Source organism: Akebia trifoliata, chromosome 3, assembly GCF_017979445.1.
Source record: "Akebia trifoliata isolate Shusen 1 chromosome 3, ASM1797944v1, whole genome shotgun sequence".
Lineage (NCBI taxonomy): Eukaryota > Viridiplantae > Streptophyta > Magnoliopsida > Ranunculales > Lardizabalaceae > Akebia > Akebia trifoliata.
Window position 1 is genome coordinate 3,515,437 of NC_141377.1, and position 27,987 is coordinate 3,543,423.

General features: G+C 36.3%; 3 protein-coding genes across 23 annotated transcripts; 2 read left to right on the forward strand and 1 right to left on the reverse strand.

The window, feature by feature from the left end:
- The first annotated feature begins 215 nt into the window (after positions 1-215).
- On the forward strand, positions 216-10,651 carry LOC147405575 (uncharacterized). Of its 16 annotated transcripts, none has more exons than XR_015176001.1 (7): positions 216-2,671; positions 3,397-3,492; positions 5,961-6,080; positions 6,310-6,481; positions 7,835-7,996; positions 8,232-8,318; positions 9,217-9,258. XR_015176001.1 is itself a non-coding variant. In XM_086433357.1 (7 exons), the coding sequence occupies exons 2-7, from the start codon at positions 3,437-3,439 to the stop codon at positions 9,703-9,705; spliced, it is 624 nt and encodes a 207-aa protein (XP_086289483.1). In that variant the 5' UTR covers positions 311-689; positions 3,397-3,436; the 3' UTR covers positions 9,706-10,651. The 16 variants fall into 16 exon arrangements, 5 of the variants coding, with proteins under 5 accessions (XP_086289483.1, XP_086289482.1, XP_086289484.1 ...); XM_086433357.1 differs by lacking the exon at positions 6,310-6,481 and adding an exon at positions 9,466-10,651 and having other exon boundaries at positions 311-689; positions 7,862-7,919; positions 9,217-9,279; XM_086433356.1 differs by lacking the exon at positions 6,310-6,481 and adding an exon at positions 9,466-10,650 and having other exon boundaries at positions 2,532-2,671; positions 7,862-7,919; positions 9,217-9,279.
- An 899-nt stretch (positions 10,652-11,550) lies between these two features.
- On the forward strand, positions 11,551-18,973 carry LOC147405576 (uncharacterized). The gene is made up of 3 exons (XM_086433360.1): positions 11,551-11,991; positions 16,077-16,355; positions 17,562-18,973. Exons 1-3 carry the CDS (start codon positions 11,710-11,712, stop codon positions 18,615-18,617), a joined length of 1,617 nt encoding a protein of 538 aa, XP_086289486.1. The 5' UTR covers positions 11,551-11,709; the 3' UTR covers positions 18,618-18,973.
- Positions 18,974-19,453: 480 nt separating this feature from the next.
- LOC147405577 (kinetochore protein SPC25 homolog) lies at positions 19,454-26,641 on the reverse strand. 6 transcript variants are annotated; one of them, XM_086433365.1, is made up of 8 exons: positions 26,434-26,641; positions 25,399-25,464; positions 23,747-23,893; positions 21,926-22,030; positions 21,749-21,838; positions 21,514-21,636; positions 20,881-21,113; positions 19,455-20,005 (listed from the first exon to the last, which is right to left on the reverse strand). In XM_086433365.1, exons 1-8 carry the CDS (start codon positions 26,600-26,602, stop codon positions 19,955-19,957), a joined length of 984 nt encoding a protein of 327 aa, XP_086289491.1. In that variant the 5' UTR covers positions 26,603-26,641; the 3' UTR covers positions 19,455-19,954. The 6 variants fall into 6 exon arrangements, with proteins under 6 accessions (XP_086289489.1, XP_086289491.1, XP_086289488.1 ...); XM_086433364.1 differs by having other exon boundaries at positions 19,456-20,005; positions 21,926-22,039; XM_086433363.1 differs by having other exon boundaries at positions 19,454-20,005; positions 21,749-22,030.
- Positions 26,642-27,987: the final 1,346 nt, after the last annotated feature.

Consider the following 27,987-nt stretch of genomic DNA (forward strand, 5'->3'; position numbering starts at 1 on the left):
TTGTTACCTTCCATATTTGACTTTAACCAGTTTTAAAACCATTGTGAATCCATGGGTTTGAAATCTTGTCCGAGACTGAGATGACTTAGTACCATTTACTATTGAGATGGATGGACATTGTGTCTTTGGCTTCTCACCCAAGGTTTTAAAACTTGGTTTCACATCTCGTCTCGTCCATGCCAGATATTGAGTTGTCATGGACAAGTTTTTTTTCGGATAGTTTGAGATGTCTTAGTCGACAATGAGAAAAAGGAATATGGGGTTTTAAATCTTGTCCGCTACATTTACTTGTCCGTTCATCTCGTCCATGCCTAATACCTCTTGATCAAGTTTTGAAACCATGTTCTCACCATCTCACAAGACCAAACGAGATGACTCTGGATGATATTTTCAAAATCTTGAACACAAATTTTAATCTACCTTACACACGAATTGGTGTGTTAAAAGTAAAAGTTGGTGTGCTAATAGCATTTTTCTTTATGGAACCTCCCCTGAACCATCTAAGCAAATCGCTGAATTCTTCTCTAATTGACGAGTCCTCCATCCAAAAACCCTAGTTTCAGAGCTGGGATTAGATAGAATAATTGATATTCAATCACGCATGAAACATCAATGGACTGAGACCTCAGATTGAATCGAACTGAAAGGGTTCAATCCGTTTGATCGAGAGCAATATCATATGAAGCCTGGTGCGCTTCTACATCTCTCTCTGAACAATTTTATGAACCTTATTGCCACCGATGCATCGAAATTCGATCACCTCTACTCACCAAATCCTGCTTAAATACATAAACCCATCACCATTAGAACCAATCTTCAACTTCACTTCTGTGCTTAACTTCACCTCTTCTTCATCACCATCATCATCTCTCCAAAACCTAACAAACTCCCACACAAAACCCATTTCAAACCCACTTTACACTTTCTTGCCAAATACCCGTAATCCCATTAACATAGTGAACCTCATCTGCTCAAGTCTCAAACACAACAATGGCCATATCACTTCCCTTCACAAAGACATACAATGGGTTCTACCCCATTTGGGTACCAATGAAATTTCTAGGGTTTTGTTGAGATACCAATCTGACCCCTTTACATCGCTCAATTTCTTCAATTGGGTGAAAAATGATTTGGGTATCAAACCCACAATTCATAACTACTGTATCATTGTTCATATTCTAGTATGGTCTAGAGAATTTTCTCTAGCAATGAAATCTTTATCTGAACTTACAGAGTTATCTAGAGATGCTTATCCAAATGAAGATGTTTTTCAAAATTTGATCTTGTATACCGAAGGTTGTAATTGGAATTCGGTTGTTTTCGATATGCTTATTAAGGTTTACGTTAGGGCCGGTAGGGTTCGAGAAGGCTTGCAAGCTTTCAAGAAGACAATTAAGATTGGATTTGTTCTTGATGTTAGTTCTTGTAACTGTCTTTTGAATGGTTTGTCGAAGTCGAATTATCTTGGTGAGTGTTGGGGAATCTACGATGAGATGGGAAAAAATGGGATTTCCCCTAACTCTTACACATTCAATATATTGACTCATGTGTTGTGTAGAGATGGAGATGTGAGAAAGGTGAATGAGTTCTTGGAGAAGATGGAGGAAGAAGGATTTGATCCAGATATTGTGACGTACAATATTCTGATCAATAGCTATTGTAAGAAGGGAAGGTTGGATAATGCTTTCTATTTGTATAAGATCATGTATAGGAGAGGTGTGTCACCCGATTTGGTTACTTACACTGCTTTGATGAAAGGTCTTTGCAATGAAGGGAAGGTTAAAGAGGCTCATCAGCTTTTCCATCGTATGGTACATAGAGGGTTAAGCCCGGATATTCTGGCATATAATTCTCTTATTTCTTGCTATTGCAAGGAAGGGAAGATGCAAGAAGCAAGATTGTTATTGGATGAAATGATTTGGAGAGGGTTGTTGCCTAATAGTTTCACTTGTCGTTTGTTTGTGGAAGGATATAGGAAAGTTGGTAGATTGCTTTCTTCTTTGAATTTGGTCGCCGAACTTCAGAGACTAGGAGTTGTAATATCTGTAGAGATTTACAATTATCTAGCAATTGCTCTTTGTCAAGAGAATAGGCCGAACGCAGCATTGAGTCTATTGAGAAGAATGCTTGTAAATGGGTGTGAGCCCAATTTGGAAATTTATAATGTTTTGATTGAAGCCTTTTGCAAATGTGATGGTTTGAAGGAAGCATTCTTGTTGAAAGATGAGATGGTTGATAAGGGTTTAAAGCCCGATTTGATTACTTATAGGGCTCTTATTAGCTGCCTTTGTAGATTATGTAGAAGTGGAGAGGGGGAGTTCATGATGAGGGAGATGGTTGAAGCTGGTTTGATTCCGGATTCTGTGATTTGCATGGCCTTAGTAAATGTTTATTGTAAGGAAATGGATCTTGACAAAGCAGAATCACTATTGAGCTACTTTGTAGAGGAATTTCAAATTTATGATGAAGAGAGTTACAATGCACTTATCAAAGTTAGTTGTGAGAAAGGTGGTGTAATGAAGTCATTGGAGCTTCAAGATAAGATGTTGAAAATGGGGTTTGTGCCGAATAGCCTGACATGCAAGTTTTTGATCCATGGGTTATCTAAAGCCAGCAAGGACAAGCATAAGCTTCATGAGGATACTCCAGGAAATCTCAGTGATTCTTGAAGGTAGTTGAGGCATGTTGAGTTGACTCTCATTATCATCATCATCAAAGCCTTATCCCCAAAAAATTGAGGTTAATTGAAGAAATGTTCCCCCTCAATATAGAATCCTTGTAGAGAACATAAATGAGTTCCAAAATTAAGTTTTGTATGTGGAGGTTGATAGTAGCCACCAGCTCATCAATGCACATTTTATGAGATTCTGTTGTGCATTGGAGATCCCTATGATTCCTAATTGTTGTAAATTTTGCATCTAGATTCAACTTAGTGTTGGAGACAACTCCAGATCCCTTAGGATGTAGCAAGCTGTCTCTCCAATATAATTCAAGTCAGCCTTCCCCAAAAAGCTATTTGGTTCCTCGCATATTACTTCAATTTTTGTTAGCTACAATTATTCCACACACAGCAATGCTTCATGACTTGTGGAATTATAGAAATGGTATTTTGAAAATCTCTATTAAGTTTAGTATTTAGTTTAAATTTTTAGTTTTTGTGGTTAGAAACTATGAAAATAGTTTCATTTATCCATTAAAATCTTTGAAAACTATCCAAATGTTTTAGTATATTTGCTACTAAAACTCCTGAGTGGTGCTGTTGCCTTCAATTGCATAGTCCAAATTACCCCTTATGTGGACCACACTTACTTGGCGACTAGTTTGTCTCCCTCCAATACCCTTTTTGCATCCATTGCTTCCTCTTAGTTGCTTATTTTCTATTATATTTGTTTGCAGGATGATAAGAACCAGTGTTTGCCAGCATTGTTGAATCAATATGGAGGAACCATCAGTTTTTGATAGAATGATCAGTCACCTCCGTGCAACGAGCAAGTACGAGCATTCAAAACCCTTTGCACATGGTTTTAATAATGGGGTTTAACAACTGTTAGTAACAGTGTTGTGACAACTTTGGGTCTTACTCATACCCCATATGTGTATGGCAGTCATGACTGTTACTTAAGAATTTTGTGGCAAAAACTAATTGAAAAAAAGTTACTCATTCAAGGGAGTTCAATCTGAAGCCTCACCACAGATATGAATAAGCATTTAACATTTGAAATTCTATATTTTCATTACTAACTTCATAAAAATTCAGTCCCTAAATCTAAATAACTGCACCCAAAATGGAAACGGCGCACTCTCTATTGTAGTTGTTACAAACCACATTCCATAAAGATAATGCTGCCCTCAAAGTTGAAGTACTAGAAGTCTTTCTTTGGGTGGCAGTTCGGACCTTTTGATTGAATTTTTGCATGTTTTACATTTCCATCGGTTACGTCATGTCAACTTGCTCCGTTGTTACATTTTTCTTTCGTCCTATTCTGTGCAACATAAATCGAACTAACCTCATCCAAAATAAAAATAGCCGCTATTGTGGTTGTTATCATATATTTATTAAGGCCCTGAGTATAGTAGTCGCTAGAAACCATTTTCTCTGCACAGCAGTTATCTCATAATTTAAACCTCTTATAACATACATATTGCATGGGATTTTGTTATAGCATATTGGAAATACCCATTGTTGTAAAGCTGAAAACTGGTCAATATCTGTTGCCGCTGTTCCCATATTTTCATTATTTCAGATATTCTCTTTCCAATATTGTGTAGTAGTTACAGTTTCTTTTAGTTAAAGGGTTACTTTTCATCACCTGTGTTTCAAATGTTTGTTGTTTGTACTATAGCCGTTTTCTTACTAGTGATGTTATAGTGTGCACTTGAATTTCCTGAAGCGGATACACAGATTTGCATCCATACCCAGTATTGACAAGGCACTGACACCTTGGAAAGACTGCAGTCCGGAAGATTGCATTATTGATGCCCATGTCAGCACCCACCTTGTAACATTTTATTAGTTTGTTATAAAACGAGTTCCTATTACATGCCTGTGTGTGATGCGTTGTTTTTCCTTTAAAAAAATGTATGGTTTATTTCCTTCTTTTTCCCACTTGTAGTAGTTTTGGCCATCTTTAGATTGTTTCTCAACCTTTGCATGGTTCTTATGCTTTAGGTGTGAGTGAAGTATGCTAAGCTTGGAACCCTAGGCATGGTATTCATTATTTATTTATATAGTGATTTACCATATCTTTTTTTTTGAGTGAAGTATGTCCGGAAGTGTGCACTTGCTTTTCTATTTCTTTTTCCTCTTTCTATTGTTATCCTTTGGGTTTTTAGGTCTCCTCGGAAGCTTTTATGAACGAGGGCTGCCGAGGAGACCTAAAAACCCAAAGGATAACAATAGAAAGAGGAAAAAGAAATAGAAAAGCAAGTGCATCCAAACGACACCTCCTGGAGGTTACGGACTACTCCTAATGATTACAAACCCAATCCCACCTCCCCACAAAGTCTTCAAAGTGAATCCCTCTCATTTCAATGAACATCGAGCTCCAATGAAACAAAAGGCCCAGGATATCAATGTTCACATCATGAACTTCACAAACATGATTCTCAAAGACCCTGCTGTTCCTTTTATGCCATAGGCTCCGCCGAATTGCAAACGATAGAAAAAACCAGAGTTTCCTCTTAAAGTCTTGGAAACTTGCTCCCTAGTGAGCCCAACAATCGAGCACATTCCAAAGGGACTTAGGCATGCATAGGGCCGGACCCAAGATTTTATTGTAGTGGGGGCAAATTATGGTTAGTTGTATAGTTGAAGAACTTGAAGATGAATGGTTTTAAGGAGAAATTCAGAGGTTTTTTGTTAGAAGTTGAAGAAAAGGATATTTAGGTCATTTCCAACGTCCAGGTAACCCAAGATACTTCTTCAACCAGAACACTGTATCTTGGCATCCCTTCTCCCACCTCTTTCCACAATACTAACCCTCAGAACTGCTTCAGTTCGAACACTTTCAAATCCACTTGAACGAACCTCGTTTTACATTGTATGATGTGACAGATGGGGAAAATTTGCCCTAATATATTCTATTCAACCATATCATATAATACTCTATATATCAATACTTATAACAGTGTGTAGTGTTTTCTGGGGTCACTAATATGCACTACAACACTACAATAATGATGCCATTTGTAATGAAAAGGTCCGACTCATTTTATTCAGGGATTCAAAAACGTTTACAAGACATGCTGATAACAAGAAATATATCGAAATTTGTTCTGCTATGAGTGTCGAAACATGTCTAGAACCCAATTTTTTAGGAAATGGATTGTCCCATTTTACATATTTTCAGAGCTCCCTATATGATAAAATATCTTCAGTTTAATACTAAAGTCCCTCTTTTGCTTCCAATTTTCTTAGAAACTTGAATTTTTCTTAACCAATTTTTCTCTGAAAATTTTAGGTATTACACTGGGTATCCAAAGGACCTGGGTCCTTCACAGGTTATTCACTTTACGTCAGAGCGTGAGTTTGTTCGGCTTATGCATGAAGGCCATCCTGTCGTTGCTGCATTTACTATAGGGTAGCTTAGACTTGTTTGGTCTCTATTTCCATTCATCAATCTGACACCCTTCGTCAGATTATCTTTTAAAAATAATATCTAGTGTTTTATCCACACATAAAGTTTGTGGGAGTAAGATACCTTTGTTTCTTATGCATACTTAAAAGATTTAAGAACATTATTGGTCTTCTTATTGATTGAACAACCTTCTTATTCATGAATATCTCATTCTCCCATGTTCTGTTGTCAGCAAACAACTTGGTGGATCTCTCATATAGGGTTGAAAAGTTAAGGACAAAACTTCGTCCATCCCCTCTCTCTCTATTTTGTAGGAAAGTAAGTGATGGTGGGAGTTTCATCCTTGGTCTATGGTATTACCACTCACAAACTTCGCCAAGTTTGGCACCTTCAAAATATTTCAGGTCTTGTTCTTCTTACTCGGTTTCTTTCTTCTTTCTTTCTCCATCCACACTAACACACATTAGTCTTAGGGCTCCTCTTCTTTTGGAGCAAGCTAGTTTTTCAAGTAGTTTAGAGGGATCTTTTTTTGAGGATTTGTTGTATAGGTGGCACAATATCTATATTGTTTGAGGTTTTTTTCTTTCTTTTTTTTTTCCTTCTTGTACCTTTAGGTGGCCTCCAAAATTTTCTCTTTTTTCATTAATAAATATTAGCTTTACCTATAATAAAAAATCAGATATATATATATATATATATATATATATATATATATATATATATATATATATATATATATATGGGAAGCGTTCAGAGGCCCTAAAGATAGCCAAACATTGTGCCAAACAATTTTCAAAATAGGGGTTAGAAGTTTCGGAATGGCCTGATTTGTTGTGAGGATGATCTCTATGGTGAAGAGATCATCCACATAAAAAATCAGCTCATTCCGAAACTTCTAACCCTAGTTTACAAGTTGAAGAATCATGGACTGTCCGATTTTTGTAAACCACTTTTGATGGGGTCAGAAGTTTCGGAATGGGTTGATTTTTTTGTGAGGATGATCTCCTCATCATAGAGATCATCGTCACAAAAAATCAGCCCATTCTGAAACTTCTAACTCATACATTGAAAAAATGTTTGGCTCTCTTTAGGGCCTCCGAACACCACCCTATATATATATATATATATGGGAACGGATCAAGGGACATATGAAAAAACATATGTAAAAACATTGTAACATTAATGAATTTTCAAAATATGGGTTAGAAGTTTGGGATTGAGCTGATTTTTTGTGAGGATGATCTCTATGATGGGAAGATCATCCGGAAAAAAAAAAATCAGTCCAATCTGAAACTTCTAACCCCATTAAAAGTGATTTAGAATGTGGACCGTCGATTTTTTGCCAATTTTTGTCAATAATTTGTAAATCACTTTTGATGGATTTAGAAGTTTCAGATTGAGCTGATTTTTTGTGAGGATGATCTTCTCATCATAATAATCGATCAAAAAAAAAAATCTTCTCATCATAATGACCATCCTCGCAAAAAATCAGCTCAATCCAAAATCTCTAACCCATATTTTGAAAAACCATTGTTTTTACATATGTTTTATATATGGCCCATGAACCGCCCCCTATATATATATAAAAGAGAACTTGTTAATTCTATTTCCCTTGGAATTAATGAACTTTATGGGGAAGGCATGGCTCTTTCCACAAAAAAAATTTGACTTACTGAACTGTAAGTTATGGGACCCACGATTCTTGAGAACCAGAAAACATCTGAAAATTGAACTAGTTTGAGATCAATTTGCAGCAGCGAGTTTTACTGAACTGTGTCCAACAGCTCTTCTTTGATCCAACCGATAGCTTCGGCAGTTGATGTGTATCCACCCAAGTGGAAGGTTGTGGGTTTCTCAAACCTCTTCATTCATATTCTTCATAATGGTCGAGTTTGTTTTGTCATATTCTCCTTGTCTAGGTGGGCTCTGAATCTTTACCATTTAATTCATTTTGACACAAATATCCCGAATTTGTTAAAAACAAAGGTGGAGAACTGCATGTTTTGATGTAGTCTTTGATTTTGTTTTCAAAATATAAATTATTGTAATTTGTAGCATGTATTAAATGCAATTCATGAAAAATTAGGAAGAACTCATGGAGTTCCTTTACCTTTGCGCCCTTTGATTTGTGGTTATTTCTATGATGTTATCCAGGTTGAATGCCCGAAATATCCTGGATTTTGTACAACACGGCAGAGAAAAGATTATCCTTTCATCGAAATATTTCATAGTCCGGAACAGGTAGGTTTGCATGTTCACCATCTTTTGTTCATTTTGAGTGCTTTACCAATATGAAGCTTTACGAAACTGGATATGGGGTTTAATGTCTCTTTAGATACTTATGAGGTGTAGACTTGTAGCAACTCAATATATGTAATATTAGGGAAAATTAGTTAAAGGACCTTAGTGTAGGGACTTTTTACTAAATAGTCCCTAAGTTTTGGGTAGTCTTTTAATAGTCCATTTAGTAAACTTTACCTTGTCTCCCACATTTCTCACGATTGAATGTCCTAACCGTTCGAACTCATCGTTTTCATAAATAATGAAAAAAAATAGATTTTTGTCATCTCAATCGAGTTTCGGAGACTCCATTTCATCATAAGGGATTTAAGAAGGAAGAAGAAGCCATTTTCAAGGGATTTTTTCAAACATTTTGAAAATGTATGTAAAAAAACGAGGGTTTTTTTTTCCACTTTTTTTCTTAGTTTTTGGATGAAAATCGATCAAGAATGGTTTCTTTGGTTTGAAATCATCTAAACAAGTCGTTATCTCAAGTTTTTAGTTGATCTTTCCACGTCTTTTAGTTGAAAAAACTCAAAAATGGAAAATGGATGGGTTTTACCAATGTCGAGTTCACCATTTTATTTATTGTCGAGTTCAACAATAAATGAAAAGTGGTGAACTTGATAATAAATAAAAAAGCGGTGAGTTCGCTTACTAAATGTCCCATCAAGCTACCGCCCAAAACTTAGGTACTATTTAGAAATAAATCCCTCCACCAGGGTCCTTCAAGTAATTTTCCCTAAATATTACATGTTGCGACAAGTGTATGGTATTGGGTCAGCTTTTGTTCTTATAATTGAGTGATACACATCGTAATATCTGGGGTTATTTTTGTTCAATTTTTGTCTTTATACAGGCATATAACCAAGGAAAGATCGTTGATCCTAAGATAACAAAGTACTCTGTCAAGGTGTTGCCGGTAAGTTCTATAGTTTTTTCATAATTATGTCATTAAATTAAAAAAAAAAAAACACTTTTTTTTCTTCTAAGATTCAACTGTTTCTCTTGAGACCACCTGAGATGATCGGCCATAATGTGATACATTGCCTCCTTTCATTTCGTTGAAAACCACATATTAATGTGTATACTTTAATTTCTTTTTCAGTTCAATTACAATACAAGTTCATATGGGTTTCGAGAGTTCTTGAAGCGGCATGGCATACACATAACGGACCCACCCGAAATGAAGAATCCATTTGGGAAGAGTTTAACCTTGCAAGCGAGACCATCTGAGATCTCTTGTTCAAGACTGGTGATGAAAGGAAATACATACAAAAATGGTAAATGGTTCATGCCACTTGAGCTTGAAGAACGACGTTGCTGCGAATCCACCCAAGCCAATTGAACTGGTGCTGATTTGACATGACGAAAATAGTTTTTATCGTGGTAATAAAAGGTAGAACCTTCACATTGTTGGAAACACAAGTTGCTTCAAACTCTTGATCCGCTGCTTTGTAAAGCCATAAGTACCCTTGGCGAAAGACCTTTCTTCTGAGTGGTTCTCTCAATCTCCTTAATGAATCTCTGTCAGAATGAACTCCGCTTCCTCCAGAGAGAGGCATTTCAAGAGGGATCAAGATCATATATGGTGAAAAGTGTCTATGTGGACAAAGCCGCTTTTCTAATCATACGCAGTCCTATGTGTTTATTCTTCAATAAATACATACCAGGTAGACACCGTTCTTGATTGTGATTCTTTCAAGAGTGGTCCACCATACGACACTTGGTATAACTTACCATTTTACCATGTTGTATCAAGCAGAAGTCGGCAACTACCGGGCTTCTCTCTTGATCTCAGATGGAGTATCCTCATGAAGATACTTGATGAACGAATCCATCCAGCTCAGCTCAGCTCAACCTATGCATTATTTCCTCGGGAGCTTCCGAGCATGGCTGCCACTTGGACCAGGGAGCCAACACATCAGTAATCAAATCTTGGAAATCTGATTAGCTTAACCCCATTGTCTCTCTTGTTGGATGAGTCTAAGTTACCTGGCTATTCGGCCATCTTTTGCCCGAAATTCCCTGCTATTGTGATTCACAACCTCTTGTGAATATGTGAAAAAACAATTTGTAGATTTTCAACTCCTTAATCATCAGAGGCCATTTATCATTCAATGCCCCAAATTCAAACTTAACTATTTTCACTAAGAGTCCATTTGGATGCACTTGAAAAAGTAATTTATTTTATTTTATTTTTGAAAGTCAAAAAGTAAGTTTGGATTAATCGATTTGATTTAATTGTTGAAATATTAAATTAGAAAACTTTAAAATTCATAAGGGACAAAAGTGATATCTAAATCATGTTATATAAAAAGAGGAAGTTAAAATTGACATTTAACAGAAAAAAAAACAAGAGATATGACAGGATTTATTAGAAAAGGTGTATAGTAATTAGAGGTGGAGTTTCAAATCTTCTCTTCCTTTCATATTTGAAATAATGAATAGCGTTTTAGAGGGATTTTCTCATTTTGAAGGATAGTTAGAGTTTGGTTCGGATGTCATCATCTCTATATTTGGAGTTTTGAACGATTCTGTGAAGAGAACGTAGAAAGAACGAACAAACAAATGAATCAGATTATTAGGATTCTATTATTAAAGTTTAATTTCTCAATTACTCTCAAATAATATATATATATATATATATAATGATGAAACAAGATTCAAAATCCAAGCTCGGGCTATCAATGAATCGGGTCAGATAATGATAAGATGGAATCGAAACATATCCAATATGAATTGGATGACACCATTGTTGGATTGGTTTTTTTTTTTTTTTTTAAATTGGAACTCAATAGAAAGATCCAAATCTGATCTAATAACGATTTACAAAATTTAACTAAACTTTACACATTAAAAAAGTATATAATATAATTTACAGAATTTCCCATATTTTATTGGATCAGGGAAAATCCAATTGGGTCATGATTGATCCAAAAAATGATCCGTAAGTTATCAAATTGGACCCTTATCGAAATCTAAAATCCTCTATCATCCAGAACCAAAGTTATTGGATTTCGGGTCTAGTCTGATCCCATTGGGAGCCTCAATAATTCAGCCTCGCATGAGCGGACACGTGTGCACGAAGGAGTGAAGATGATATGTTGTTATTGCTAACGTACGCGGCGTGCACAGACCCAAATTGGTGCTTAACCGTCACCAACAAACATTTTTGTCGAAAACTTCTTCTTCACTCTCAAGGAAAATTGCAACTTTGCAAGTCGTCTTGTATTGTATTTCGACACCTCATATTCCACAAACGTTTCTTCTTTCTCTCTCTCTCTGGATCTCAATTCGAGAATTGGGATCGATTTCTTCGATATTTGAGTGAAAATAGCAGAAATTCTTGATGAATTCGTCTCAGTTCATGGACAAACAGATCATGGATCTTTCCCGATCCAAAAAAGATGAGTTCTTCGAGTTTATGAATCCTCAAGAAGAACAACAAGAAGGTGATGGAGGTGGTGGTGGTGGTGGGAAGAACGATCTCAAAGAAGAGATCGTGCCCAGCTACGATTTCCAGCCGATTCGGCCAGTCGGATCTTCGCAGTCATTGAATCACGAAGGAAACAATATTGGTGGAACTAGGGTTGGGAATTCGTCTTCTACCAAGACCAACACATCTGTTAGAGTAAGTGTTTGTTTGTTTCTCTGTTAATTCTTATGGAACTTTTGATATGTTAGGGCTTCATAATTGACGATTTATGGGTATTTGTTTGGGTTTTGAGGGATAAATTTATGGATATTTGTTGATTTTGAATATTAATTTAGTGTAAAGTTTTTAAGACTCCGGTGATGTTAGAGGTGCTGCCTATAAGCTCCAATTCAATTAAACCAACAACCGAATTAGGGGATTTCATTTGTATATTCTGATTTGACAGAAAATAGTTTAAAAATTTAGAAGATTTTGTGGTAGGGGGAGAGGGGAGTAATTTTCTGAGTATATTTTAGTGAAATATGGTCATGCTTTGTGTTTAGGTTCTCTGTATGATCAGAGTTTTGTTGATTTTCATTCATGATGTGGGGGTAATAGAGGATTTATCATTTTTGGCAAAAAGCTTATACGATAGTTGTTTGGATTATAGTTTTATGGAATATTTTTGGGAGGCCTGTCAATTTGATTGATTTTAAATTGAAGAGTATACACTAAATTGTATGGCTAATGGTAGATTCAGGGGATATATTTGTTAAGAGCGAAGATTCCACGTTTTCATTGGAATAACGAAGAAAGGGAAATTTGAGAAATATGATGGGGGTTTGAGGGAATCACATGATACCTTGTCCTAATTTTTTTTTTAAACTGGGGAGTATCATTGGGGAGGTCTTCTCAACTTTCCTTCTTGTTGGTTGTTTGATCTTTGGTGCTCTTTGTCAATGTTGCCTATCCTAGTAACCTGAGGAAATCCAATTAGGATTGGGTTTTTTTTTTTCTATTTATCCAGTCCAATAGTGAAATTTGGTTCCACTAGTTGAATTCTGATTGCATAATTTTGATGATTGAATACAATTAGAACTTAGAAGTAATCTATTCAAGTGAATGAGCAGAAACATCCAAATTGTTTGGGAATAGCTTCCTAAGCATTTTGTCTTATGGTCAGGATTAATATGCTTTCAATGTGTATCCTCTCTAAGAAATGGGTTGCAGTCTCAGTTTCCATTATTAGTATAAAAAAAATTCTTGCTAAGCAAGCAAGGCATTTAGTGGTTGGTGTGAAAGTGGATTCCACGTGTTTTGAACCCAGGTCGTGGGATAAGCACTCCACACACCTTACCAAGTTAGCTACGTTGGCTCCTTTACTGGTAGTTGTAATGCTACTGCCGTAGACCACGTACTTAACCGTGGCGACATTATGTCAAATAGGTGCATGTTCAGAGTGTTTGTTGAATCTGTGAGTCTTCACCTTCTCCATTGTTTTTTATCCCTGGATCCTATCGGTATGTTATTAATTTTTTTCTTTGGTGTGAGGAGGGGGGGCGGGGAGATTGAGGGACATGAGATGGAAAATGCTGCAATCAGTCAGGGATTTGTTTTCAATGTGGTATTCCAAGGCTTTCTTCAAGAAAGGAATATCCTATGGAGAATTCTTCCATTCAGTTTCAGTTTGTCCATTTGGAAAGAAAGGAATGAAAGCATTTTCAGCAATAGAGAGGGTTTGATCTACTTTATCATTATAAAAACCAAAGAATTCTTATTTTCTTGTCTTAGTTGGGTGGCAGCTTCTTCCTTACCTTAGCCACTTTTTAGCTTTGTATTGTATTGTTCTAGGATTTTTTGTGTGCGTGTATTCTTTCTCTTCTGATCATTTTGTTCTTATTTTACCAATAAAAAATGGCAATAAGAAGTATATCTAAAACTTACCATATCTAAAAAAACTAGGAGTTGTCACCAAACCATATTGCCTGTAGATGTGTATGTCGATATGTAGGTGTACATGCTCATGGTTTTATTCTTACACTTGCTGTTTTTCGATAAGTATTAGAAATTAACTGAAGCTGAAATGAGGGATCAATATAAGGGTGAAACAGAGATCGAGAAGACGTATTTTGCAGATGCAATGCAAGAAAGGGGAACAAGAGGGAAACATGAAGAAGTACAAAACCACTAGAAAAGTTACTTCTACTGGATTAATAGCTCCCATTTGCTAAGTCCTTGACAAATATCCACCTGAAATATTTTTGTGTTGAGACCAGCCAAAACATAAGGCACTTAATGGATAAAATGGTGGTGGCAAGGGTCTAATGCTTATTCTTGCATTAGCAAATTTGTGTTATAATCAGATTTTGAGTTTGTCCAGTATTAGCTCCTTTTGTTGCGGGACACTGTGATGTGGGTAGTTTATCTGGGGTGGATGCCTCCTAAAGATTAATGGAGATGTGTGAAGGTTGGCTCAAGCTAAGATTCTGCTCGTGAGTGTAATGGTTTAAGCCTGCCTCACTGTGAGATCGACTGATTAAACAGAGACAAAAGTCGGTCATAGTGATCCGGGAGACCTGTGTGGAAGTGGAATATGGAGAACAAATATATCTGCCAGCACCTTTTGATCTCTAGTTGTGAATACCTAAAAATTATTTGAGTTGGAGAAGCTTTTGGTCTTTATTAATTTGTTCTTTATTTCTATTTTGTCATAGGATTCAAGTTAGCATGTTGCTGGGGTTGGACCAGATTTGAATGAAACATAAATACTAATAAAACTAAAGGAAATTTTATAAGTCTGGTTATGCTTTATGGAGCAAAATTTTGGATAATCAAGAACAACATTTTCATAGGATGGGGCATTGCTGAGATGAATACATTGAAATGGATGAGTGGAAATGTTAAATATATTAAATCACAGAATGCACTATTGAAAATGTTGGATTAATGCCTCTAGGTTGGGCATAAAATGGGTTGGATTTTGTCCGAAATTTGACTGATTCGAAATCTGAATTTAGCAGGTTTGGACCCTTGGGAGTAGATTGAATAAAAAAATGGGTCGAATATGGTATGACATCCCTTAATCTGGGTCAGATACAGATCCATTCCTATATCTGGTTAGATCCGAATGATGCATTACTTCGAAAATTATTTTTTACGTTTTTCAAAATATCATTTTCTACTACTTTAATATGACATGAATTCTTATAAAATAAAAAGGATTATAATGGTAAAATAGAATATCTTAGCAATTCGCAAAGAAGTATTGAAGAAAAATGGCAAAAGGTACGGAATTCTACAAACCAACCCGAAACAAGCAATTCGGTCATGTCAGATCCGGATTAAGTGATGATTCGGATATGGTTTTATCTAATAGGATCCGAGTCGGATTTGGATCCAAATAAAATTTCAGATATTAATATGGATAGGCTCAGATCCAGCCCGAGTCCAATCCATTTTAAGCCCTACCTCTAGGTGAGAAAATAATATAGAGTTTATTGAGATGGTTTGTTCATGTGCAATATAAATACCAACAATAGCACCGTAGAGAATGGAAATGCTGGTTGAAGGTTCTAAAATGGGGTGAAAAGGGCCAAAAGATGTGGATCGAGTTACCAAGAACTAATTTTAGGGCAGAAATCATAGCTTTAGATACAATTGAATGACCTAAGGATGATGTTTTTTGGGGGTTGGAGATTTTAGTTTGGAACTTAGTCCGTGATATCAATGACTTTAGGGGCTGAGAATGTGACATTAGGACATACCAGTGAAATTCATGTGATATATATTCCGTAATGCCATTCATTTTGGAATATGATTGACACCCGTTTGATGTATCCTTCATTCTCATCTCATCAATTCTCGGGGGTGATTAGTTAAGACATCTCATACCTATGTCAAACACTGATACAGATTTGTTTTTTTTTAAGATAGCTGCTAGCTAATTTCCCAATCGCAAAGAATCAAACTTGACCTAATGTGATGATGATCTTGCTAGTTTGATTCACTTATACCACCAAAAGAGTTCATTATTTTCTGCATTCAGAACTGGGGATAGGTAATATTTCCTTTTTTTCCAGCTAAGTAATGCTTATTTACTTCACGTTCGTGGTAATTTAGTGCCCTAAGCCATTTCAATTAGATGCCTCTTTCCATATATGTTGGTTATCTATTGCTGAATTTTCAACATCTGGGTTATTACTCGCTGCCGTCTTAACTTTTTTTTGGTGTTTTCTTGGTTCACACAGATTTTTTTTTCTGATAAATAATGATTCATACTTCTTTTTTCATGGTTCATACAGAATTATGGCTCTCTAGAACCCAATGAATCCACAAAATTGAATCAGGAGAAAGATCCCAATGCTTACAATGCAGTTATGTTGTCTGATATTGATTGTACAATGAAGAAACATGCTGATGATCTGTTACATGCCTTGGAAGGTGTCAGTGCACGATTATCACAGATGGAGAGTCGAACCCGGAACCTTGAGAGCTCGGTGGATGATTTGAAATTATGTGTTCAAGACAATCATGGAAGCACAGAGGGAAAACTGACGCAGCTAGAGAATATGATAAGAGAGGTATATTCGCCTTTAGGTTGCCATTCACCACCATCACATCTTTCTTCACCATTTTTTATGTTCGGTAGCACCAGAAACCAACACAGGTCATCTGATAATTTCTGTATTGGCTATGAATTGGGTGATATGGTGTGGGCTTCTTTTGTTGCATTTAGGATTTCATCAAAGAGTAAAGGAACAAAAAAGATAAAAGAGAGCAAATAAACATTTGTTTATGTTATGTATGAATATGAAATAGGTTTGACACAAGCAACAATGCCCTTTCTTTATTACCGATCAGAAAATCGTATCTGCATCTTCCATTCTGTAACATGTTGGATGACATTTTATCATGGTTCGTAGTTTCATTTTGTATTGGAAACTTGACCAATACATTTTGGTTTTGTGGTGGGTGTCAGACATTGAGAATTTTCCTCAGTATGTCTTGATGTGTCTTGTCATGTTCTTGGTTTGTTTCATACTGTCTAGGTCAGGACATCTTAAGTTGTCATTTCATTGAGATGTATTTTGAACCTGAGACTTCATAGTTGGTAGCTCTCTCCATATGTTTCTTTAACAAATTGCGACATAGATATATGGATGGCTAGCTTGGAGACAAGGAGAGGACTTTTATTCCTATCTTACAACAACAGTATGTAGTCGTACTGAGGGTTCCCCTCCCCACATCCTGACATGCTTGTTGAGGATCTCCTAACGGCCAAAACTCTCAACTTCCTGTAACTCTCAATTTTGAGACAATTAAGATTTATGTTATAGATCACAGAACGTAACCGCCTTCTGTGTGATGAGTTTGTTCATTCAGTTGGAGTGATTTTCACCGTAGCCTATCAAAACTTGTCAATTTAATACACAAGTATAGCCGCTCATCAGAGAGTTCTTTTGATTATGTTTTATGAAAACAAACGGTAGTTTCAGTTTTGTGTCCTCATAGGCATGAGAATGTTCTGGTCTTGCAACGCCTTCACAATTAGATTTTGTCTTTGTTTTGACAAGAAAAAAAAAATTCCAACATACTTGTGTTTGCAAGGCCATATATGTATTGCAATGCCTTCACAATCAGATTTTGTCTTGTGTTTTGACAAGAAAAAAAAAATTCCAACATACTTGTGTTTGCAAAGCCATATATGTATTATAATTGTTGCCCTTCATGATATAGCTTACTAAATCATTCCATAATACCCCATTTTCTTCACCAATTCCTTGCAGTTACAAACTGGTGCACAGTTTTTGAGACAGAATCAAGAAATAGCAGCGAGTCAACTGCACCAAGCAAAGCTGCAAAGCTCCAACGTAGACCATCAATTCGAAAGACAAAACAGCACTACTCATTCAGATTTTGTGCACCAATCTGCTTTTGCTCCCCAATCGCTTCCGCCCCAACTACTTCCTGTTCCCTCCCCTCCTGATGGCCCTCCACCCCAACCCCAGCAAAACCAACCCCCACCTCAGATTTCTACTCAAGTACCACAGAACCAGATGCCCTCAATCCCACAAAGAGAGCCCTACTTTCGTCCCCCTGGTCCGCTCCCAGAGACCACACATCAACAATATCAACTTCCTCCATCTCAGGAACTCCAACCACCACACCCTTCACCACCTCAACACTATCAATCACCACCCCAACAGCTTCCACCGCATTACCAGTCGTCCCAGTTTCCTCCGCAACACCAAGCTCCAATAACCCATCGTCATGAAGAAACCCCTTACATGCCACCTCAGACCTACCCCCCAAGCATCCATCATTCATCCTCGATGACTCAGCCACCTAGTACAGGGCATTCTTCCCAACAGTTATATGGTGCCCCTCCACACATGTACGATCCTTCTATAAGCAAGCCCACTCAAGGGATTTCCCAAGGCTATGGTCTGTCATCTAATTTGAATGACTCTTATTCGTACAGTGGTTCCCCTAATTACAGAAGCTCAACAATGAAACAGCCTCAGATTTCCTCCTCCCCTTCGGCTCCAAGTGGTGGTGGAGGCAACTACCCACGTCTCCCAACTGCTCAAATATTACCACATGCACTGCCAACAGCCAGCAGTGTCGGTGGCGGGTCTAGTTCCGGCGGGACTGGGAACAAGGTCCCAATTGATGATGTGGTCGACAAGGTGGCAACGATGGGGTTTTCAAGGGATCTGGTTAGGGCTACAGTTAGGAAGCTGACAGAGAATGGGCAAACAGTCGACTTGAATGTGGTGCTGGATAAATTGATGAATGGTGGAGATGCCGTCCAGCCCCAAACAGGTTGGTATGGCCGATGATGTGGTATGTTCTTTCCGCTATTTGTTTTGTGTATGTATAGCTCTATGCAAAAGGCTACCTATCTTATCTGGGGCTTAGACCCACAGCTTAGCTGGTTTGACATATTGCAAAACAACTTAGGTCGTGGGTTCAAGACCAGCTTGCCCATCCTAAAAAAAAAAAAAAAAGGGGCTATCTATCTGGAACACCTCTCTTGGTTGGGAACCCATAACTGGCTTTTTTTTTTTCTTCACACTTGTGCGGCTTTTGTTGGTTGTTGCAGAAACTTTTAATTGTTTCTGGGATCTGGTATTGTGATTGTTTGTAATTACTTGTACTTAACTTTGCACCTATAGTGAAACTTGTTTACTGTGCTCGGTCGGAGCTCTTGGTACGTACTACACATACAAGCTAGTAGCTACTATATTTTTGAGGCTGATTATCCTTTAAAAAAAAAAAAAATTATTCTTTGTTTTTGTTTGTTTGTTTTTTGGGTTTGGAGCCTCAATGGTACCTATAAAAATAATAATAAAATAATCTAGTGCATTATTCTCTCAAAATCTACTCCTTTATAAGTGAAAAGGATAACCATTTGGCCTCGTTTCCTAAAATCAAATTTATCTTATTTAAAATCCCTAATGGCTATAACATCTTTTTCAATAACCTCATTGTGTTTGCTTAAATCATGACAAACTATTATTTAAATCAAATGTTTAACAAGATCTCTTAAGTTGGATTCCTAAAAGTATTAGACTCCACCTCTTACACCAGCGTGCAGCACCCAATATAGTAAACTAAAAAGCTATATTTAATCTGAGTTGGATCATAATTGTTTACAGGCAAAAATACAAATGAAATGCAGATGACAAAACAATTACAAGGGGAGAATCAATATCAAAGGTCTTGGAAATTAACATGCATACAAATCATACATACATGGATACTTAAAACTAAAGTAGAAATTACAAAAAAACCACGTACAAGATGCCAAAATTACACCATTTGTTTTACAGGGGGTACCCTTTTCAATAAAATAATTCAATTACAGAATAGGGCTAGCTATATCTTTATGATAAATTTTTTTTTAAAATGAGTACAACACAGTAATTTTGGCATCGGGGTCGTCCCTTTTGGTTAGACACCGTAAATCAATTTCAGCCCCTGATTCAAAGTCATCCAATTCACTTCGGTCTACCCTAACAACTTATAGCTTACACCCATGAGAAATAAATTAACCCACTTGAAGCTTTTCAAGTAATTATTTACATTCAACTGCCTTTCATGCCTTGTAATCCTTAAGTAACACTTGTCATGATCATGACCAGTGTCCAGCCGAGTAGAATGTGTGAGGGATGATTTACGTCTTATCTCGTGGGGATGACCTCTTGCTTGAATTTGTCATCTTGACCTGCCAAATAACATTGTCATACTATGTACTCTTGAGCTCTATGCATAAGTCATATCTCAACCTCTTACATTTCAAATGGGGTAAAATAAATGAATTTCAGATAGCATTTCATGTAAGAAACTTGATATATTAGAACCTCCAACGAAAGAAAAAACCTGACACTAATGTTTCTATAAATGTTAATTACAGCCTCAGATAAATAAATATTCAAATTGAAGGTTTTAGAAGGCATGGGATTGGTTTAGCTAACACCAAATCCTTAACATAAGGCTTTGAAGGTTGAAGATGATATTGTGGCCTATGACAACCCAAGAGATATCTTACACCAAATGTCATAGCTTTATGTGATAGCGACCAATCAATATGTCACAGGCCCATTATGCACAAAAAAAAAAAAAAGGTTTATGGCAAATAGTCCAGAAAAAGTAAATTGATTTAAGGGTTAGGATAGTCCACTAGAATCAAAATTTAGCACAATAGATTCAAGAGATAATAGCCCATCAAATGGTGGGTCCCAGTCATCACTTATTTGAGACATTGTAACCATTATGGTGTTGTTAGAACATCCCTCCGGTTTGCCAGTCGGGCATCTAAGATTTTTCTTACACAACCACTTGTGCCATGAAAATGGGCCCTTCATGTGCAACAGAGATGATGCATCTCTACTGGATGGGAACTTTAGGAAGATCTCTGAAACTTTTGCCCCTTCTACATTTTTGAAACCCCTCAAAAAAAAAAAAAACTAGGCACAAAACCACTCTTGTTGATTTACTAGTAAAAACCATTCATAGACTCTTGGTTTGATTCTATCAACTTATTTCTGTTTAGCTGTAGCCACAAGAAAAATAACACAAGCATAAAAGAACATATAACACCTTAAAACGAGGGGACTGACGACGAGATGAAGCGGATCCAGGAGATAGAATTCTTTGTTTGCCCACTCGACCACGGTTAACTTTTTTGGGAGGTCTATTAAGCTCTCCACGTTGATTTTGATGCTCATTTTCCTTTTCTGAATCATTTCCATCAGCGGAAATTGATGAAGCTGGTGCAGATATAGAAACTGTGGATGAGTCAGGATGGATAGAAGTGGGTTGAGATAGAACTCCTGGTGAATCATGAAAGAAATCAGAGACCAGTAAGAAAACAAATCTAACATGTCAAATTGGGACAGAAATAGAAAAGAAGCAGTGGCCTTTCATCAATTTATTCTGTAATTGTTGTCTCAATAAACATAAACCTTATTTCAAAATACATCAATTCAAGTCAGCATTTGATACAGAAAAACAATATATCAGTAATAGTTGAAAACATAATCTTAGAACAAATTAAGGAATTCTAAGGTAAAGTTTGTGGCTATGTCTGAGATGTGGACATGATGAGAGTGTCCGATATGACGACTCAGGAAACAGAATGACCATGTCACATAGGTAAGACCAACCACAAATTAATCGGAATGGAAGTCTACAGTATGTAAGCAATAGAAGGTGCAAGATATAAGGTTGTACCAATCGATGCAGCTGCTTGAAACTTCTCTCTCATAGTTCTCACAAACTTGAACAAGCCATTAGTTTGGTTCAACTCTTGGACCAACTCTTTCGTGTCACTCAAGTAAGGATCACAATCCAGCACTGAGAAGCATAAGAAAAACAAATGAGCTTATATCATATACATGTTCCCAGAATTGTTACACCTGTTAACCATGAAAAATAATTGGAAAATAACAAACAATCTACTACTTACAAGTATAGATGTTGTCTGCATGTCGAACGGTGAAAGAATACTCCTCATTTGGATATTTCATGTTAATCTTACTGAATATAAATTTAACTCCTTTAAAGAGACCAACAAACATGTTAGCAAAATGAACATCACACTTAAAGAGGTTCAACATGACATGTGAAAGGATTATAGAGTTACCATTCCCTCCTTCTATTCGGATACCAAGTACCCTATTGTACCATGAAATGGCCTCTTCTATGTCTTCTCTGTGTTTAACCCCTCGGGTAGACTTTTCTTCAAATGCTGCCAAAGCTTTCAAGAAGATTTTTTTTTTAAAAATTGAGCACGAAATCAAGTACAAAAAAGACTTCATAAGCTAGAATTTCCTTTCTAGTTGAAAATGCCAGAAGATGGAAAAATAAATAAGCATAGATAAAGACAGAAAATAGGGATACAATAAATATGGCCAGAAATATGTTTAGGCTAGAATGCAACATATTTGCTTGCAGTTTGTCCAAATCAGGTGACAACATTTTTACAGTTAGTCTAGGACAGTTGGACCCCGACAAGGCAAACTAGCACATTTGCTAGACACGTGGAGATGACAAGCTACTGTGACATCTACCATTATGGGTTTGAACCCCTGGCCTCCCTAAGAGGGAACAAGCCACTAAATACCACCCAGGAGGGTATATTGATCAGTGGAAGTTACATTTCCTCAAAGATAACTATGGTGCCACATGGCTGGAGTAGGAGCAGCGACATTTAGAGTCTTGTAACTACAATGAAGAAATATGTAAATGTCTTGATGAAATAACCAAGATATTACCGCCAAAGTCCTACAAAACTATCAATTGATATCGTTCCCTAATTTACATAATTTTAGATCCCTGACGCAACAAGTGGTAAATGATATCGTATACCATCTTGAAAACATTTCCTTGGGGCATTCTTTGGCTATTTAAAGTGAAAAATATAAAACATTGGATAATTGAAGATTTTGGTTATGTTATCTGAGAGTATTAGTTCCATTCATTGGCATAAGCAACAAAAAGAGAACAGGGAAATGTCAATGGAAAATAATTCATGACATAAGTTTTTGTTTATAAACCGTGACCATGACATCAATCAATCAACAAAGCCTTATCCCAACAGTTTTGGAATGGTAGCATGTATCCAATTGCACCATTCCACTCTATCTAGTTTCATATAATCCTGAATCAAACCGTTGTTTGCAGCAGAGGAACTGAACTAGAAAAAAGAGAGTCTACTTGTAAGATAACCAGTGAAAGCATACCAGGAATTGAGATCCCATTTAATTAAATCATGATCATAAAATAATGTTGAAATCATCATATGAGCAATACTACAATAGGATTAAATGCTATATATATATATATATGGGGGTGGTTCAAGGGCCATATGAGAAAACATATGAAAAAACTTTCGTTTTTCAAAATAAGAGTTAGAGGTTTTGGATTGAGCTGATTTTTTGCAAGGATGGTCACTATGATGAAAAGATCATCCTCACAAAAAATCAGCTCAATCAGAAACTTCTAAATCCATCAAAAGTGATTTACAAATTAGTGATAAAAATTGGTAAAAAATCGACGGTCCACATTCTAAATCACTTTTAATGGGGTTAGAAGTTTCAGATTGGGCTGATTTTTTTTGGGATGATCTTCCCATCATAGAGATCATCCTCACAAAAAATCAGCTCAATCCAAAATTTCTAACCCATATTTTAAAATTTTATTAAAAACGAAAGTTTTTACATATGTTTTCTCATATGGCCCTTGAACCTGACCCTATATATATATATATATATATATAGCTGTGCTTAGGTGCATCACTTTTTTTTATGACGAGTTTAAGTGCATTCCTTGACAGAACAAATAGCTTTAAATATAGTTGAATGGCAAAAAAGGATTCATGTTGCCAACCCCAACATTTGGAATAACATGGAAATTATGATGATTAAGAGAAGTGAAAGCCAGCTAAAATAAACAGGGATCTTACCAAGTAATTGTTGAGAAATGATTGCTTCGTAACCATCTTTCCTTGCCCTTTGATCTTGCACAATCTTTTGGAGTTCTTCTATTGTAGCTTTCGCAGCAGAAATGGACTCGGCTATAGCCATACGCTTCGCTTCTTTACGGGTCTTCACTACAAATGCAATTGATGAAGGACAAGATATTTTAGTGAACAAAAAAATGTATGTATAAAGGACAAGATATTGAAGCACATGTTGCAAGGTTAAATCGGGATAAAGTGTAGACAATGATCATATGGTGAAAGGATTACTGGCTAAAGATGTATACATATTTGGACTTCTATAAAGACAAATTCGATTAAAATTAAAGTTACAGAAAACTCAGTTGTGAGTTTATATAATTAAGATATTGCAAATACATTTCGTTATAGAAAATGGGAAATGTTTAGCACAATAATTTGATAATAACATAGAACCTTTGACACAAATGTACAAATTTTACTAACGACAGACATACAATGGGGCTCATTGCTTTTTTGCGCTTGTTTTTTTCCCTTCTCCAAAGTTGGTACATTCAAAAGCATAGAAGGGACAAAAAGATGCCAAATCATTAGCCAAAGATGGTGTCTTTGGGCACTCATTGTATGTAGGAAGTGTTACAGATTCCATTCATATGCACTGTACCTAAGAACTATTACAGACACCACACATATGCTACAGTACTCCTGTTCAAGCATGGGCATCATACCAAGCTAGCCTTTTAGTGGTCTACAAATTGCTTTTCTCCAATTGCATTGTTGGGTGGGTGCTTGGATGGTTGGCTGGCTGTATGGCTAGCAAATGAAGTTCACATTGCCTAGAATGCCTCTCAAAAATATCAGTTGTATATCCCTTCATGAAGCAAAGAATTGGATGAAATATGGATGTTCTCCTTGTTATCAAAAGATATGCCCACCAATAGCACCTCAACAACAATATCCATCAATGGATATTACATATTTCCTATATCTATACCCTGCTTTTAAAATTGGCATTGCCAAAGCAGCTAGTTTTTTGTTTTGCTTTTTCTAGCCATCTGATTTCACCCACTAACTTGGATTAGTTGGCACCTTCGATTTCACCCACTAAAATGAATAAACCAAATCATAAATAAGTGGATCACACAATCCAATTAGCAGATTATATATACATGGAGAAACACATGCATGAACCCCCCCCCCCCCCCCCCACACACATCCACACACAACACCCCCCAAAAAAAAGATAGCAATAAAATACGATAAGCACATAAACTTCATCGCCTAGCAAACATATTTACAAGGGCTCAAACAAAAAAACATTACTTCTATATATTACACAGCAAGAAAACTACACCAGTCTAATCTGCAAAATTTAGAAAGCAATCTTTCAGCATAATATCAATTTATTCTTCTATGCAACTGCTCTAACAAACTATTGCAAAAAAACAAACCTTTTTCTAATTCTGTAAAAAGTTGATGAGACAAAACAACAGAAAAGTGCAACATTAAGTAAAAGAACAAATTACTGAATTGTCAAAAGTGACATGCTACCACAAGGAAAATATAGAACAAGTGGTAAAAAAAACATATTGTTGCAGGATTTTACTTGCAATAACTTCAATTTAGTTAAAGAACGAATGTCTTATTGACAGGCGTACCTGCTAGAGCTTTAACCAAATCATCCTCCATTTCTTTGAGGTGAGCTTTTAGCTGTCCAAGTATTACTGGAAATAATAAAAAGGAAATGAAGATTATTTAATATTTTGAGCCAGACAGATACAAAGCACACTGTTGATAAAATATCATGTCTTTCTCTCTTCCACATTTTATTGAAAGAAAGAAAAAACAATCCTTTCTTCTGAAACTTGCAAATAGTACATAAAAAAATTGCAAATCCCTCTAGAGTGAATAGAGCACCATTATATCAAAATCAGTTTTATATTTACGTTTTCTCTATAATAAGGTTGATTTGTTTGAATTGATTTTTGTAAGTGTTATGTTTGTGCCCTGAATTTTGTTGGCAGTTTTATATTGGCGGACGGGACTGTACATTAAGGGGGGAAATGCAATCCCTAATTGAAGATTTGGGGTGATATTTTTATTAAATTTCGTAACTTTTTTCCTTAAGGGGCAATTTCATCTTCGTAGGACTACAAATACATAGCCAATTCGTTTTAGGGTTTCTGAGGAATTCTCTTTGAGGAAGTGAGATTGAAAGATTGTAACCCTAAAAAACAATGAGAGTATCTCATTGTCGCCCATGGATGTAGGCAATCTTGCCGACCCCCATAAATTCTGTATTGTTAATTGTTATGGTCTCACAATGTTTTTCTACAGTAAAAAAGAGGTTGAACTCTTGAAGTTGCAATGAAGTAAGTAGTAGTTTTTGAAACTCTTCAAGTTCAGTAAGTAGTTAAGCAAGCCCTAACCCTAATCACAACAACATCTTCTCAGAATATATAAAAAAAAAGTCATACTTTTGTATAATTTAAACCGAAAACAGAAACTCTAGACCAAATCAAACAAGAAAACCTAATTTACAGCCGAATCTTCAAACAAAACCCCGAATTTTTCAGGAACCCTAAAATTCCACAATAGAAACAACAGTTCAACTCAAAACCCTTCGAATATTCGATATAAACAAAGAGAATGAAATAGAAGCGAAGAATTATACTTTGGAATGGTGTTCTGACCGTAATTTTGGGCTGTTTGTTCCGAATTGAGCTTGATAGATTGCAGAGATTTCCGAAAAGAATTCATGGCGTAGTTCGCTCTCTGTTTTCTAATCGAAATCTCTCTCTCGCATTTCAATCGCATTTCCACCATTTTTCTTTGGATGGATTCCTCCATTCTTCTCTGCATGAGAGAGAGAGAGAGAGAGAGAGAGAGAGAATTTGGGTTTGAAATTCAATTAACCCGCGATTTCCTTAAAATACTTCCCACGTGACCTTAGGCTTAGACTAGAGATGGGTTACACGTGGAAACAGACATAATCCCCATCGGGTCTAAGTCGGCAAAGCCCAAGCCCCGGCTTAACTGTTTTGGGTCGGGCTTGGTTATAATTTCAGATTTTATAAAATTGTAAAAAAAAAAATTTATTGAGGAAACTCTAAGAGTCCTTATATTTTTAGGGATACCTTTAAAATTTTAAAAATTATTTTGGGCACTCCATGTCAAAGGGCACCTCTGGTATAACCCTTGCACTCCTATCGTCCTCCAATGATTCGGGCAACTCCATCAAATCCAATGGTGGAGAGATGAGGAGGAGAGAGAGAGAGAGGAAAAGCTTTCAAATGTTGTGCCTGATCCTTCCGACGTGTTGGTTCACAGGAGAAGACAACAGAGGTGCTAGAGAGGGGGTTAAGTTCGTAGGGTTCTATTAAAAAAGAAATTTTAAAGATTTATTTATTTATTTATTTATTTTATTTTTTTTTATTTTTAACTTTGACCTACTCTTAGAGTTTGTGGGATATCAATAAAACTTCCAAATTATAAATTCATACACTTTTTGAAACTATTTAGAGTCACTTGATGTCATTTTCGTCAAAATGGGGATCCAATCTCCATCTTAATTTACTAGACGGGTTGAAGACGAGGGCACTTAAGTCATATTTCATTAGTATTACAGAGAATTTAATTAAGATTGGAGATCTATTTTTATTGTTTCGAAAACAAAAGTGGTAAAAGACTAAAATACCATTTACTTATTTGAATACCTATGAGAGGTGATGCATTTTTAGATAAATAGTGAGGACTGCATTCCATGCAAATTACATTCATATCTTGGCTTTCAAACCTTTGTCTCCGTCTCTCCCCTCATGAGAGACAAACCAATGTATTTTGAATTGTCTAAATTAGTTTCTTACATTATGGAGTGTAAATATGTCAACCCCAAGGGGTAGCTCAATGGCAATTTCAAATCCAATAAGCGGTGGAGAGTCTGTAGGTTGTGAATTCGATACCCAGTATGAGCAACATTTCATAGGGTGCACCCTCACTTACCCAGTGCGGGTGTTGCATGGGCCCGTGGGAGGGACCCATTTGCCTTGGCACTTCCAGTCCCCTCGCACGTAAGTTCAGACACTCCATCATAAATTAAAAAAAAATAAATAAATAAATAAAGTTTCAATGTCATACTTAGATGATAGTCAATGTTACTCCTTTGGCACGAGAAATTTGTATGGTGTTCTTTGACATTATCCCAAAGAGTAAGCATTTTCTCATGAGTATTGGGTCATCCAATGGAA